The 16123-nt window shown below is 31.6% G+C and overlaps 2 protein-coding genes across 3 annotated transcripts in view; one reads left to right on the forward strand and one right to left on the reverse strand.

Annotated features, from left to right (window-relative positions):
- LOC111371469 (probable serine/threonine-protein kinase At1g54610) overlaps positions 1 to 559 on the forward strand; it is a 6009-nt gene extending 5450 nt beyond the window's left edge. For both annotated transcript variants that reach the window (XM_022993476.1, XM_022993477.1), the window contains one exon: positions 31 to 559. In XM_022993476.1, the coding sequence (XP_022849244.1) occupies positions 31 to 324 (294 nt within the window). In that variant the 3' untranslated portion in view covers positions 325 to 559. The remainder of the gene's footprint in view (positions 1 to 30) is intronic.
- Positions 560 to 4476: 3917 nt separating this feature from the next.
- Positions 4477 to 8302, reverse strand: LOC111371470 (tubby-like F-box protein 3). Its single transcript, XM_022993478.1, has 6 exons — positions 8085 to 8302; positions 7635 to 7967; positions 5921 to 6008; positions 5625 to 5754; positions 5363 to 5542; positions 4477 to 5120 (listed from the first exon to the last, which is right to left on the reverse strand). Exons 2-6 carry the CDS (start codon positions 7854 to 7856, stop codon positions 4649 to 4651), a joined length of 1092 nt encoding a protein of 363 aa, XP_022849246.1. The 5' UTR covers positions 7857 to 7967; positions 8085 to 8302; the 3' UTR covers positions 4477 to 4648.
- Positions 8303 to 16123: the final 7821 nt, after the last annotated feature.

Here is a 16123-nt window from a genome sequence, read left to right on the forward strand (position 1 = left end):
CCCCCCACACACCCCAAACCCTGAAAACAGAGGCGGCGACTGATTACACATGCGAATGCAAAGAGCAAAAGCGAAAAATTTCCTCCCCCACACCAGGATGGAGGACTTGGTTATCCTTTGGGCGCTTCACATCACATGAATCCGGCCTTTGATCCTCCTGATGTCCCATTCAGTTCCATGAATTTCTCATATTCCAAGGAACCCATTCAAACTTGGTCGGGCCCATTGGTGGACCCCTCTGCTGTCGGTGCTCCACGAAGAAAGACGAAGCCATCGAAGAAGGATAAGAACTCCAATCGGAACGAGGAGAAAGGTAACATGTAATATATCACTATTCTATACTTTCAGCAAAATCAACACTTTGAGGAGCACACACACTGCAAATTCATGTCTTGTATCTGACTATTTGAGAGGTAGAGTATCTTTCGTTTCCACATTTGTTTCTATCATTTTTGGTATCATGAGGTATTATAAATGTTAAATTCTTTTCCTCGTGCGTTGACTTACAGTGTCTTGATTAGTGAAGAATTATAATAAGAACTCTAAATATTTCTTTGTTTTTCATGATTTATTCTTAATTTTGTGGCTTCCATTGAGACAAAACCTACTTTTTCATGCAACTTGATTCCCCATTTTACGACATTTTTTATATTACTAACGCTCTAGCGAGTCTGAACCATACTTTACCAGTGGACGGGCAGTTGTAATTGAAGTCTCGCTATATTCACGAGAACAACTTTTCTATGATTCTGGGTGATTTTAAGCACTTCTCTACAAATTCACTCTCTATTTTGCTTTTTGGAAATGCTGCAGTAGGTTCTATTTTCTGCGTTGCTTTGTTGATCGTTAGTAAATCATATGAACCCTTTCTTTCATTGATATATCCACTCTAAATCACTCTTGAGCTATACCAGTCATAATGAATGTCTGTTCAAATGCTTTGTGTCATAATGAATGTCTGTTCAAATGTTTTGTGTTGAATTAAGTTGTCTGTTCGAATGTATTAGGAAAAAAATGTTAAATTTATTCATTAAAATAGTACATTATGAATAATTAATTGATCAGTTGCATATTGGGGAAGAATAATCATTTGATCATATTCATTTGACTTAGTGATGAAATAATTGTTCCCACTATAATTTTTTCATAGTTGTCAATTCAATCATATTGCCGGACAGCACAATTTTACCTAACTTTTGGCCCCATTACGCCATATGGACCATATAGAGCTTGGCACATAGAATCAAATCTATTATCAAAGTGCTTGATTGACGTTGAATAAAACTCCCTTGGGGACAGGGTCGAAGACAGTGGCGGCCCTCCCACCCCTGTCATTGACCCTGCTCCCAAGCCGGGACAGGGAGCACTTTTGATTCACGTTATAGTAGTCGATTTTCTCTTCCTTCGCCATCAAAAGGAGTTTAGCATTCTCTTTACATCTATTATTTAACGTCGGAAGGTGTTACAATTACAATGAATCTTGATTTTAAGTATAGTCATGATCTTAATATACTTGCTACTACTAACTTTAACGTACCAGCAAGTGTAAGATATAACAATCCACACGTTACATGTCTTGGTTGTATTTTGTTCGTGGATATAAATTATTTGACGTTCGAGAATTCTACATGAGATGTGTATAATGTATTCAATAGTAGATCCATAAGCGTACATAATAGACACTAAAATTTACGACGACTATTAAATGTTGAGAAGACCGAAGAATATATCAATGATAACATTTCATTTTCATCATGGATATTAGAAGGAATCCTTGCGTGTTTGTAAGTTAGATTAGATTATAGTAAATAATTAAAAAAAAAAAAAAAAACGTTTGTTCAAAGCTAATTTTTTTTTTTTTTTTTTTTTAAATGAAGGGGGGACCTATAGTTGTGAGTTGACACAATAGCTTACAAATCATGTCAGTCAGGTAAATCGCATTAGACAAGTCCGGTGCGACAGACTCGATCGAGAAAGTGTTGGCATGGAGAATTGAACTCTTGACCAAAGGTCTTCACGCTTACTTACTCCGCCAATTCAGGTGTACATGACACCCTTCTATTAAGAGAACTATGCATTCAGGGAGCAATTTTTTTTTTTTTTTTTTTTAAATGAAGGGGGGACCTATAGTTGTGAGTTGACACAATAGCTTACAAATCATGTCAGTCAGGTAAATCGCATTAGACAAGTCCGGTGCGACAGACTCGATCGAGAAAGTGTTGGCATGGAGAATTGAACTCTTGACCAAAGGTCTTCACGCTTACTTACTCCGCCAATTCAGGTGTACATGACACCCTTCTATTAAGAGAACTATGCATTCAGGGAAAAAAAAAAAATACTCACTACCCTATAATTTTGTTATTGAAGTCTCAAAGTCGATTATTTGTGTGTGTATATTTATGTGTTAGTCCAATTTATATGTAAAATCTGATATCTCACTTTTGTGGGGTGTGAACTTCCGTGTTCGAGGGAAAGAAGAATCTAATATGCCTTCCAGACATCTTGATTCAAATTAGAGTAATCCAATTGGTGATTAATTGTAAACTTTATTTTAATCAATTATATAAAGGAGAATCCATAATCATATAAATTGGTGTGCTAAAAGCACCTATAATGTAATTTATGAATTAATTTTTAATTTGCATGACATTAATATTTGGACCATACTACATTCACACAATCATTTACACAATGGTTTACACACTTGACACTTGGCCGCCCCCTATTGGAGGGACAGCTGGCCCACCAGCCACCTCTCCAATAGGGGACGACCAAGTGTCGAGTGTGTAAATAATTGTGTACAAATAGTTTTATCCTTAATATTTAATGAATAACAGTCGAGTTCAAATTTCATCTTCAACGTGTTATTTCTATAACTCAAACTTCTTCAGATGAATATTTAACCCTTGTTTGATTCTCATTCTTATAAACATTTATTTTTTCAAAACTCATTTTTAACCATACATTTTTCATTAAAATAATATTATATGTAAAAATGGGGATCAAACAAAGGCTTAATAAGAGACCCAAAAATTAACAAATAGGAGAGGGAGGGAGAGAACATTAAGCTTTAATTTATTTTAATAAGATGAAAAACATATACGTATATCAATCTATGTGATTTCGTTATTATTTTAAGAAAATAAGACACCCATATATCAATCCATATAATGAATTGGAGTCTTTTGTTCTTGAATTTCAGTTTATTAAACACTAATGTCACATAAACCAAGTCTTTCAAATTTCGTACTACCTAGATAACAATTCATAAAAAGCATCGGAGGTGCTCTAACCACCACTAGTACTAGATAATATTTATTTTCAAATTAACACGTAGACTTCGTGTTGAATAATGCTATTCATCAGTGGTGTTGACGATCACCAGCCTAACTGACATTAGACCACATAATACTTAGTAAATGGATCACAATTCTATTTTAAATAATAATAAAAAATAAAAATAAAAATAAAAAACCCCATTACCACCGATATTAATAGATTTGTGTCTAGTGCCAAAAGTCTATGATTGTTAACAAACAACTTTAAGTGCATACACAATGAACAAAAAATATTCAAATTAAACATTTTTTTTTTCATGAATGTATACTGGGCTGAGCAAATAACGGGAAAAATCTCAGGACCAAAGCACAAGTTACACGCTCAAAACTCTAGCCCATTCTGTAGGGCCCACCTAAAACGTTTGTTGAACGTCTACACCATTCATATTAGCGAGCTGTATAGTACTTGACAATATGAAAAAAGCAAAACGAACTAACATATACGACTTGTTTGATATATTGAAAGAGGCAAGTTGCTAAAGCACGGAAAAATTGCGCCATTAGCTCTCTAGAAAAATAAGTTGGGGACCAAATTGCCACAAGGTCTGCCAGTTGGGGACTAGTAATACAATTTCCCTTAAAAATTTGTTTTGAGTATGGTACGAGGATAAGTCATAGAAACCCTTTTAATGAAAGAAGCAAGAAAAATTAAAATATCCACAACAGCCACAAAAGATTGTTTCAAAAACAAACAAGTATGCACATAAAGGAATAGAGGGAAAGAAAAAATAGACAAATTTCTACACTTCTAAATATTTTCCATATTACCATTACTAAAAGTTCAAAGACAAAAACACAGAAAAGTGAAAAAGAGATGGAACTATCTTCTTTGCATCTTATTTGTCAGCATTCACAATACAATCACTTCCCCGGAAATTAAGAAACATGGAGTTAGTGCAGAGGTCATGAGCAGCCCAAATATATTTGATTAAAACATCATATGTTAATAAACCAATCAAAACAAATATGATGTTTTACCCAAGTTCAAAGCAAAACGGCGTCCAAAGTCTGAAATGACTGGTTATGAAAGAGAGAATATAAACTTGTGCGTGTAGGAAAGTGAATTTGAAGAAAATGCTGTCAAGATATGACACAAAACGATGAGATAGGAACATGATCATGGCCACCATTAAAGAAATTTAGAAAAAAGAACAACGCGAGATGGCAACTTATAAAACACGTAACTGTATATTTTCGACTTATTAGGCATATGATCACATACCACAAGGTAATTAAGGCAGCACAATGTCATTTGTTTGACTAAGACATTTTATGAACAAGGGAATTAGATTTATACCACTCAATGTGTATCATTCACGAGTACTTTTAGTATCAAAGCTGCTAAGAGAGATGGCAAATGCCTGGAATGCCGATAGCGGATAGCAATAGTCCATAGTGAACACATCTTTCCCAACTTTCCCAAACTGAAGGAGGATCTTCTCGTTTTCTGCCCCAACCAAACCATTCTCCGGAGAAGCCACCAACTGAAAGTTCTTCACTGATGCAACTGTCACCCGTCCATGAAAGTTCAAACACCAGCAATGAAGCTGCTGATTCCATCTTGGAGCCTCATTTCTCAAAACGAGCGATGCATCTCTTTGGCTATCCAAAGGCATTGACAGGGATTTATCCAATCCATTTGGCTTTGACCGGAAAAATGGATTCGCTGGAAAGGAATCTGAATTGCTGATGGGGAAATCGATCCGCGTAGGAGCTACACCTCCAGGTTTAATGGCAGAAGCTGGAATTGCATCCATGATACAATGCATTCGTCTTGGACTCCTGGATGTTGCATAAATTTGTTGGTATACTAGTATCCAATCCTTCAGGTACTTAATAACATAAATCATTTTATGACTTCATCCCAGTGGGCAATACCACGGGCATTACTTAAACAAGTAACTTTGTGAATCATTTTCCTCTTTGAGGAGACTTTCAAATAAGTTCAAGCATTTTCTATTTAAACTTTTGACCATCTCTGTTGATTGATAAAACTAAACGAACAGCATAAATCTTCTTCTTACCTGGCTCCCAGCACATTCAACTCATATGTGATCTGGGCAATTGGATAGTTGCCAGCAGGAACTCTTGGAGATATTTGTTTTAAGCCAACCATCTGCGTGGAGCGAGATCGGAGCATTTTGGCTCCAGCATGGGGAGGCAGAGCATCGTATACAACAAACTTATTTCCCAGAAAATTGGATCTGGTGAAATAAAAAGCTGCTGTTATCAAGTCTCTTCTGGAAATACGAAGTATCATTCAACAAGCTAAAAGTTGAGACACACCTCAATTTTCCTATATAATGGCTGCTTGCCCTGAACATATGGTCAGGGTGTAGAGAAATCACGTATTCTGTGAACGAGGGGCGCCTAAACCTACGAGCAGCTAGAAGAAACTTGCCATCATCAGCCAGAGCTGCCACAGAAGAGAAGAATGAATGTCAAGAGAAAACAAGGCAACGTCTGCGAATCCTCTTGTCAAGAAATATCACAAAGATAACTGGAAAAGAATGATGAGCAGTAGACAATACATACAAGAACAATCTAGCTAAGCTAGAAGTAGTTGGGACCACAATGCAAACCTTGACTTAAGCTGAGGTAAAGATAATGCATTTGCGTAGCGCGATTCCTTTTTACAAAACATTGGACAGGAGATACCCTTGGACCTGGCTGTAAAGCAGAAAAAGGTTTCTAAGAATGTATAAGATACTAAATGCATTTGATAAAAGCAGATATTTTGCCTCGTGCTCCCAAAGTAAAATATTAATTGAGGGAGGGCGAAAACTTAAAAAAATTGGCATGTCGTCGCTAATAAATACGATATACGTAGCATAACATGAAGAACAGACAAAAATTGGAGAATGACGACAACATGGAAGAACTTTTCATTACGGTAGCAGGTTCAAGAAAACCAATGAACGTCAGCATTGGCATTCGTTCGACTTAAAAGCTGTTAGCTTGTCCTTGAAGTCACTAAAAGAATCTCTTTATCACAATAGGTGGAGCACAATTAAAATTGGAAGTTTAATATTCTGAAACTACAAATCGATTGGTTGAGATTTCTAACTTTTTTCCGTCAAATCCATATAAATAGGAAAAACAATTCCCATCCATGTCGCTGGAGAGGATACATAAAATTACCTACTTGATGCAAAAATGTAAAGATAAAGACAAGAAACTAACAACTTCAAAAGGAAAATCCATGCACTTCACAAAATTTAACCATCTGAAATTTCAGGAACAAATTGAAAAATGTAAATATTCATAATCATGGTCAGTGCACTTTTATTAATTCTATCACCTAAATTTAGATGACAAGAGTCGACCAGAAATTTCCCCCTTGTATGATCATCCATCTGGCTCTATAAAAGTAAAGTCAAAACTTGACAGCACCAAGAATTTCGTGTAACTAGCTTTTGAAAGTCCAAAAATTATCTATATGATCACACCTTCTTCAAATAAATTCTCGGCCCAATATATATATATATAACTTCAGGTCAATAAAGTAATAGATCTAAGATCCATAAAAAATAAACAGCACTGAGCCCTGTCCTTTATTTCAATAGTTCTTTTCCCACCAACGAGGTAACTTTCACTATGATAAGATTGTAAAAGAATAATCAACTTCACAGTATATCAATATTTAGAAAAGCCTGAAATTATAAAAAAATCAAGAACCTCTAATCCTAAAACAACAACCTTTCCGAAAAAGAGCACTGAGCCATAAAAATTAAACAGTACTGAGCTCTGTCCTCTATTTCAGTAGTTCTTTTCCTGCCAACGAGGTAAATTTCACTATGATAAGATGGCGAAAGAATAATCAACTTCACAGAATCACACTATGTAGAAAAGCCTGAAATTATAAAAAATGAAGGACCCCTAATCCTAAAACAACCATCTTTCCAAAAAAGAGTTAAATTTCACGCACAGGGGATCAAGGAACAGACTTAAAGTTATCAGGAAGATGTACACCAGTCACCTTAAAAGACAACTCCATGGAGGTTCTCTACATTCATTAATGTCAAATGAAAATACTAAATAATCAATCTAACTATGAACATGAAACGATATCACTTTTCAAATCACTTATTCACATCAAAAGATACAAATTATCTTTGTGAAATCACCACAAGGTCCCAAACCATAAACCATACTTAAACAAAACTAAAAAATCAGAAACTGCCCAAAACAAAAATCATCCAGAAAAAACAATCAACAAAACTAGACTCAATTTACTAAAGTCTAAAACAAAACAAGCATAAAAGATATTTACAGAAAAGTCTTGAGAAAACCCACCTGCTTAATGGATATAGGAAAAGTGATTTTGCCAGAAACCTCGAGGGTTTTGACCAACTCCTTAATTATCTCCCTCCAGCTTTTACACACGCCAGCACACGCCACTACGTGTTTTCTCGCGGGCCAACTGGATTCAGAATCCTCTATCTTCATTAACACTTCCCTCAATAGCTCTGAAGGCATGTTTGCCCAATAGCAATTCCCTCCCTCAATTTCATCCATATCCCTGTTATATATCTTCTTTTTTTCTCTGCATGTATGTATATCTATATCTATATTTCCATCTTTATACCCTCCTGTTCAATTAGCTTATTCGTATGCCATTCTGGGCACCTAAAAAATCAAAAATAAAATAAAATAAAATCCATAAAATTAGCTTAGCTTAAAAATTTACAAAATTGGGTATATCAAAACAAAACCAAAAAATAGACAGAATAAATTTTTGCATACATTTATATGCTTGCTGCTTGAAAGGTGAACAGGAATAGTTAAAAAGATCTTGAAATTGAAACCCAGTCGGTGGGCTTTTTCTTAGGTTTGTGATAAATGATAAGAATGCTGACGGAAATGGGAGTTGGGCTAGGGTTTGGAGTGATGTATACATACAAAAGATATGCATATGACGACAGTGTCTATAGAATTGTAAGGCAACAGGTAATAAAGGGAAAGACGATAAATATTTCTCGCTGTCGTTCGTGGGCGCAGGGGTAATAGGTGTGGGTAGTGCATGAGCTTAAAATGTAAAAACTTAATTTAGAAATAAGTAAATTATTGCATTATGTAAGACTAACTTTTTAAGAGAGTTTCTAATGTAAATATTGTAGTTTTTATGAATGATTTTTATACCCTACAGTCCTAATCATTATGATCGTTATCTCCTTTGTAGCCCTTATTCTTTCATGTAAATAGAGTTTTTGTTATTAATAAAACACACAAAATTTATTGACTTTTCTTTCTTTCTTTTTTTCTCTTTCTAGTCTATAACATGTTACATCACTATTCTCTCAAAATTAAAGTAAATTAGTTAAAAAGGTAAGTATAATCATTTGTTATGTGTACCAAAATTAATTTGATGACTTGTAAATTCTTTCGATGCACATATACATCATAACGATGTTGCTTCTTTTTCTTTACTTTTTGTTTGTATGCATTTTAATTCTAATTCATATCTGTATGTGTGATCTGTACATGGTTTATTAAGTAAATTCATACTTTACCATTAATCCATATACAATCAATTATATCACATATTATTTATGTATTAGTTCTGCATTTTGATTTTGCTACATATTAGTTCTGTGTTTAATTTTACATTGAGTTTTCGTAGGTGGAATTTATATGCATGTTTAGCCCCAGTTTGTTTTCCATTATTTGGCCATTAAAATGAAAAATATGACCGTTATCCATCACATCAAGTTACCATATTTGAATTTACATCTCTTATGCATGCCTCATAATGACTATATTTTTCATTCTCATTCTTACATTAATGGGAAACAAATGGAGCTTTAGTATCTTTTACATGTTGGTAATGGATTTAACCAATGAAAAATTTAATCAATTTTGTTAACTTGTATATATGAAGATTTTTTTCCTAAAGTATGTTTGGTAATTAATTTTTACACATAAATTCATATCTCATTTGTTTGATAATTAATTTTTACATCATATGCTGTTTGAACCTGATTAAATTTTTTAGATACTCATTTGTAAATTTTAAATTAATAATCTATCGTATTCTTGCTCTTGAAGTAGCACAACATTAAAATTAATATTCCAGAAGAATATTACTTGCTCCTTAAAAGTGTGAATTTATTCCAGAATAATATTGACATGTTGTTCCTGAAGAAGAACAACTATGTAAATATTATTTCCCATAGAAAATATACTCTTGAAGAGTAGGGCTGTATAAAAAAAAAAAAATTGCGAAATTGCAAACCGAACCGAAATCATTGGTTCAAGTACATGTGGACCCCTGATTTTTATTCCATCAAATCGAACCAAATAGTTTCAAAATGGTTTGGTCTAGGTTTCGATTTTCAAAAATCACACAAAATTGAACCTAACCTTTTTAGATTTTTTAATTAAAACATTAATTTTATTAATTTATAAATTTTACAGTTTTCACTATTCAGAAAAAAATACAAAATTAGCAATACAAATTACAACCTGCCCATTGAAATAATCATAAAAAGTAAATTAGGTTCATCATTATTAACATATGGTTTAAGAAGTTCACAACACGTGAACTAAACTAAAATTATTTCCAAATTATATAAAATGCAAAATAAATAAATATATATAGATATATAGTAGCAAATCACGTCCAAAACTTCAAAAGCTCAAACGTAAACTCTTATTTCCTACAATTTGACGCTTGTCTGCCACTATTCAACAAATTATCAGTTGTCTTTTGCTTGTTACTCTGCTAATTTTTACCTGAATCGCGTATTTTTCTCTTCTCTCTAGGTAAGTCTCAGATTCTCATTCAAATCATTTTTTTATTGTTATTTCTTTTATTTGTTATTTTTGAACTTATTATACACTTGTGAGTTGTGGTTTGGATAGAAAAATAATTATTTGTGTGTCTAAATGATTAATGAACTTGTTTCTGGTTTGGAAAGAACAAAGGACGTGGTTTATTAATTGTGTGAAAATGTTAAAGTTTCCTAACTAGTATTACTACCTCCTACTTTCATAAAGCAATTGGAGAATGAAATTCGTCAATTTTCAATAAGCCTAAACTCTATAAATCTTTGTATATCTAAACTTATTCGGTTCAATTCTTATTTAACATCTCACTAATGAGACGAAATGAATTTTAACCAAATTATAATATCAAAATGTGACTCTACCTTTACCGACCACTATGTGACAATATGAAATTCAAACAAGAAAAGATAAATAAAAATGAAAAAGATGTATTTGTTCTATTGACGTCTTTTAGCAACCAACTTTGAAAATAATTTTTTCATATGTTTATGATAAATATGAATGTAATTTAACATTTAACATTATTGGTTCTCGTTTCATCTTATATGTTAATTTGCTTTAAATATATTACTATAATGTCGATAGGTAAACTGCAAATTACAACCGAACTGAACCAAATCGTAAATTATGCTTTGTTTTGATTTGGTTCGAAAAATAAAATGACTTGATTTGGTTTGAAAAAATTTCAAATCACATAAAATGATTTGAGTTGAAAATATAGCACAAACAGCCCAAATCGAACCGTGTTCACCCCTATTGGAGAGTTAATATTTTATAAATAGTAATTTATTATTGCTTCTAAAGTAGAATACTATTATTTATATTTTAATTATATTTTACTTTATCTCAAAGAGCATAATTAAAAATTATGTTTTTAATACTAAAGAGTAAATTCTTTATACAATTTATCATTTTAATTAATAGTATATTATTACTTCCGAAGAGCATGACACTATGACTCCAATATTTTAGAAGAATATTGATATGTTTGTTCTCGAAGAAACGATACTAAAATACAATGTGCTCTCGAATGAAAAACATATAACTCATATCATATTGACGTTGATTTGTATGTCTACTTGATTGAATATTATACGAGCATATAATATTTAATCATATTCTTTGAAATTAAGATCCTGTTTGGCTCCCATAATTTGAAATTTTAATGGTTTTAATAATTTTTTTTTTTTTAGGAATATGCGGTTAAAAATTTTTAAAAAATTGGGATCACGTGTAATATTATTTTATGGAAAAATATATGGTTGATAAGAAGAAAGAAAATAATTAATTATAATTTTAATGGGGTCAAACAGGGCTAAATAATTGAATTATATATTATATTGAACCAAAAGTTAAATTTGATCTTATTTTATTTTTCCATAACTAGTTGTACTATCACTGAATTAATAACGATGCAAAATTAAAAATTAAAATGGATATTCATGAAGAACTAGAAGATTCTTCAATCCAATGAAGTTATATATGATATTTATTCTCTTTCATTAAAATTTTTCATTAACAATCACTATCTAAAATATGAACTGAATTTTCAATATTTCTAAAAATTAATCAATGTGATAAATGAGATCCCATCATCCTCCATATTGACCATCTAAATATTATTTGTCTTTAATAGATTTGATACAAGTACTATGTAATTATATAGTGTTCTCACCCTAAAGTTTGCGAAATTATTGCTCAAATTATGAGCATAATTTTTAGATTATACAATCAAGAGGGTGTATTGTTAATGTTAGTGATCCTAAATCTCAACTTTTTAATTAGTGTTGTTAGTTGAGATGTCGATAAATGGTTTGACACTATTATTTATTGAATGCGTTCTGTTAATTTAATTGATAAAAAAGTACTTCTCATTTCTGTCTTGGAAATGCTATTGTGCATCATGCCAATAGTTCTCAATATTATAATTGGCTTATGGTTAAAGCCTAATTTTTTCATCTAATTATTTTGATGGTACAATATATATAAATATGATCAATTATAATGCACTGAGATGGAAAGTAAGGAATGCTGGGAATAAATGCGTAGTTTTAACATTTATCCCAAACAAGTGATATTTTATAACACCGAAAAAATGACTTCAATCTGATTGAACAATTCTCTCAACATTGAGGGGAGGAATTAAGAAGTTAAAAATAATGTATAAATACATTATCCTAGCAAAAGATGATTTGAACCAAAAGCTCGAAAGATAATTTATTTAAATGTATTTACTGATCATTAAGATTAACAAAATCTCACACAACAACTTTAAATGCTCCAATTCGAATTAAGTTCTTGGAGGACAATTATTTAATAATATACTTGATAAATTTATGGTACGTACAAAGCATGGCGTATTCGATTATAATATAAAAATCTCAAAACAAAAAATGGAGCAACTAAAAAAATTGTCCCTATGAGGAGGTATATACTCTTTACGAATATTTAGATATAACAAATTTTCAAATCTCATAAGAGGTTCATGTACCGGAAAAATAGAATCGAAAAGAAAAAGTCGTCGATGATATTTTTGCACATGATGTACCGTATCATATTATGAATAGCAAGGAGATGAAATATATTCGTCGAAATATATTGATCAAAGTAATGATTGGCCAAATAAAATGATACAATCATATTAAAATTGAACTCACTAGAGAAACTTGAAATTCTTGGACCTGGAGTCCAAAAATTTAGGTCCAAGAATTTTAAAGGTATATATTTATACAAAAAGAGAATGAGAAAAATGAAATCGTAATATGTAATACACAACTCTCAATACAGTGAATTTCGCAAAAATCGTGGTGGATGAAATCAAAAATCCATATCATATTATATTGACGTAGCTTGAATTTGAAATACGTAATAGTCAACTTATTTGACATGACTATTAATGTTATCGCTGAAGAATTTAATATGCCCGAAACATAATTCAAGCGATATTATCGTGAGAGAGAGGTAATACGCGTTGTACTTTTTTTCCTTGACTAAAGTTTTGTCCCATTTGATTTTCCTGATAAAATTTTTAATGAAACAACTTCATAGTGTACCTAAAAGATTAATATACTATTTTTCCTTCGTTAAGATTTTTTCCACAGAGTTTTTTTAATAGGGTTTTAAATGAGCCATACTATTTGTGTAATGAATGTCTATAATCTAATGATATTTACTCTCAAAATAATACTCTAATATGTATGAGATTCTTGAAAGATCCGCAAGAGTTATTTTTCAAATTGTCATGTTGTTACAACCATCAAATGTTGTTCAATATATCATATGAAGACAATGTTATCTAAAAAATATACAAAACAACATAAGATATACTTCTCAGAAATTACAATATTGAAGATATCGATGTACAAGACAATGATGAATTGATAATAGAATTGAAATCAGGGGGAGTAGCCGTGCTATTTTTCCTTCGAACAAGTTTTGTCCAACTAAATTTTCTTAACAAGGCTTTAACAAGACAGTATTAATTTTTTTTAATTCTTTTTTCATTTGTTAACATTTTTATCCTATCGAATTTTTGTCGAATAACGTTTTAATGAGATAGTTATTAGGTAAATAATCATTCAAGGGGGGTGTTGTAAATATAGTAATATTTATAAATGACTTTAATATCCTTACAATCTTAGTTATTATAATTGTTGTAGTCTAATTATTTCCTATAAATATGGGGTTTTGATTTTTAATAAAATACATAAATTTTATTGATTTTTCTCCTTTATTCTGTCATTTTCTCTCGTTTACAACTGTTTCTTTTTTAGTTGTATATTATCCAAACATATTTGTTGTCACATTATTTTCTAGGCCAAGCCAGACGTACTCTAAGATATTCTGTTAAGATTTTAAAATTAATTCGACATTACTAACACACAATATCTTTCTCCAATATTAAATAAGTTATGAAATGATTAACTTTTTATTCTTTTAAGTATTTTATAATAATAAATAAATTAAGAATATATTTCACGTGATATTATAAATATCAATTACACTTGTAAAGACAATGCTGAGACTTTAAGAACATACATCCTTCGAAAGTTACTTGCCAATCGTAATATAAACTATAACAGTTGTCACGTCAAATAGTACAAGCGTAAATAAAAAATAATGACTACGGTAGATATATGACGATCAAGCTCTTTATATATTACTATCATGTGCATTTAGGTAGTGACAACATTCTATGAGTTAACTAATTGTCCTTTAGATTGAGGCTAATTACTTATATGAAAAATTCACAGTTAGATCGATCAAGAAGGTACATGTTGTCACGCTAGATTGATTCTAACACGGTGAAATTTTTGATCTTTTTGTTTTATATTTATGAAGAAAAATATTAACTTGGTGATACATTTAGGATCAACATTATTTAGAAAAAATATACTACAAGAGTGATACACATAACATGAAAAATATCGAATCACATCTGTAGGGCCTTTTAAATTATTTCTTGATGAATTTCAATTCCTATAGAATAGAAAACTGTAACTTTTATGCAAAAGTAAGCAAGTTGACGAGATGCCAGCAGTTTAGAATATTTAGTGTAATTATTAAATAAATAAATCCAAAATGTACAGATGGCAAATATCTTGTCTTCTTCATCTGAAAGATTAGGAGGAATATGAAAAGCAAATACAATGGCAGGCTGGATATATCCGTAATTTAGAAATTTAAATTTGAGAAAATTGAGTTGACCTCTGTAATTGAAGGGTGGTTCGTCCACAAACGAAAGAATATTTTCAAGTGTATTAATACATAGAAAATTGTACTCCTTATCTCCAGTAGCACATTGATCTGGCCTTTCGTACAAGTACTAATTTATGTAATTCCCTTACGATCTTGCTATTTATAAAATCTTCAATTCGACTTATGTGTACATTCAAATTGATATCCTGGATGACACTCTACACACATGAGAATGAGGCCATAATTATTTTATTAGACTCAGGGCCCACACCTATGTGCGTGGAGAGTCATCTTGAATGCCAACCTGAATGTACACACAGCATTACAATAAAACTAAATAGATAGGGCCAAAGAGAGCAGCCCCCCTCCAATAGGGGGTGCCACTTGGCCCCCGTGGACTTGGCCTGGATTTGACCCTGTCCAAATAGCACCCTCCCATAACATTAATATACAATTTTCTTTACATCTTTGTTGACAAATGTTGATGTGGCATGCATTTGAGTTTTAATTTTAAATCAAGGACCAAAATACATACCACCCCAACATTTGTCAACAAAGGTGTCAAATAACCTCTATAGATGTAGCTTATTTGATTTCACGCACAAAGCTAGGTTTCGCCTCCCAATTTAAAATTTTGAAATAAGACGTTCTATGAGAACCACTTCACAATTTAACTAGGATTTGGATACTCTTTACCATTTGAGGCTGATGTGCAACTGCAATGAAATGTTACGACCAATTTGCTCATTTTTAAAGATTGAAGACCAACTTGTTATTGAGACAATAAATCAAGGACAAATGATGCAATTTTCCTAAAATTAAAACTAAAATTAGCGATGTTAACACAGCACGACAAGAATAGGACAGGCTGCCATTACCAAATCGCCCCATATTGGGGATTTTCAATAGGCATGTGATGATTAAAAAATCCTCATTACCATTAGTTTAGAAATTTCGAGACAGACCATAGTTCCCCGTCCCATTCACCATTTGGACAAGAAATTTTGTCATCCCTATAATTAACACAAAACGGTTAAAAATAGTCATGAAGAACCTTAATAGTGTCACTTAAGTGTAATTCGGATACACGACACAATATAGTATCGAAGACAAACAATTTGTAAAAGGCCGCAAAATGATATATTGTTTGCTGTAACATGAATCAAAGATAAAAGACCGTTCATGTTTTTTCTCACCTTTTTTTTTGTTGTTGGGGGGGAATTTTCACTACAAAATTAGAAAGATATATATATATATATATATATATATATATATATATATATATATATATATATATA

Source organism: Olea europaea, chromosome 22 (genome assembly GCF_002742605.1).
Source record: "Olea europaea var. sylvestris chromosome 22, O_europaea_v1, whole genome shotgun sequence".
Classification (NCBI taxonomy): domain Eukaryota; kingdom Viridiplantae; phylum Streptophyta; class Magnoliopsida; order Lamiales; family Oleaceae; genus Olea; species Olea europaea.

Coding starts and splice junctions, on each gene's coding strand:
- LOC111371470 (XM_022993478.1), bottom strand. CDS start 7,856: ATGGATGAAATTGAGGGAGGGAATTGCTATTGGGCAAACATGCCTTCA. Junction 6,009..7,634: donor TTCCTATATCCATTAAGCAG/GTGGGTTTTCTC, acceptor TCTGCTTTACAG/CCAGGTCCAAGGGTATCTCC. Junction 5,121..5,362: donor TTGAATGTGCTGGGAGCCAG/GTAAGAAGAAGA, acceptor TGCAACATCCAG/GAGTCCAAGACGAATGCATT.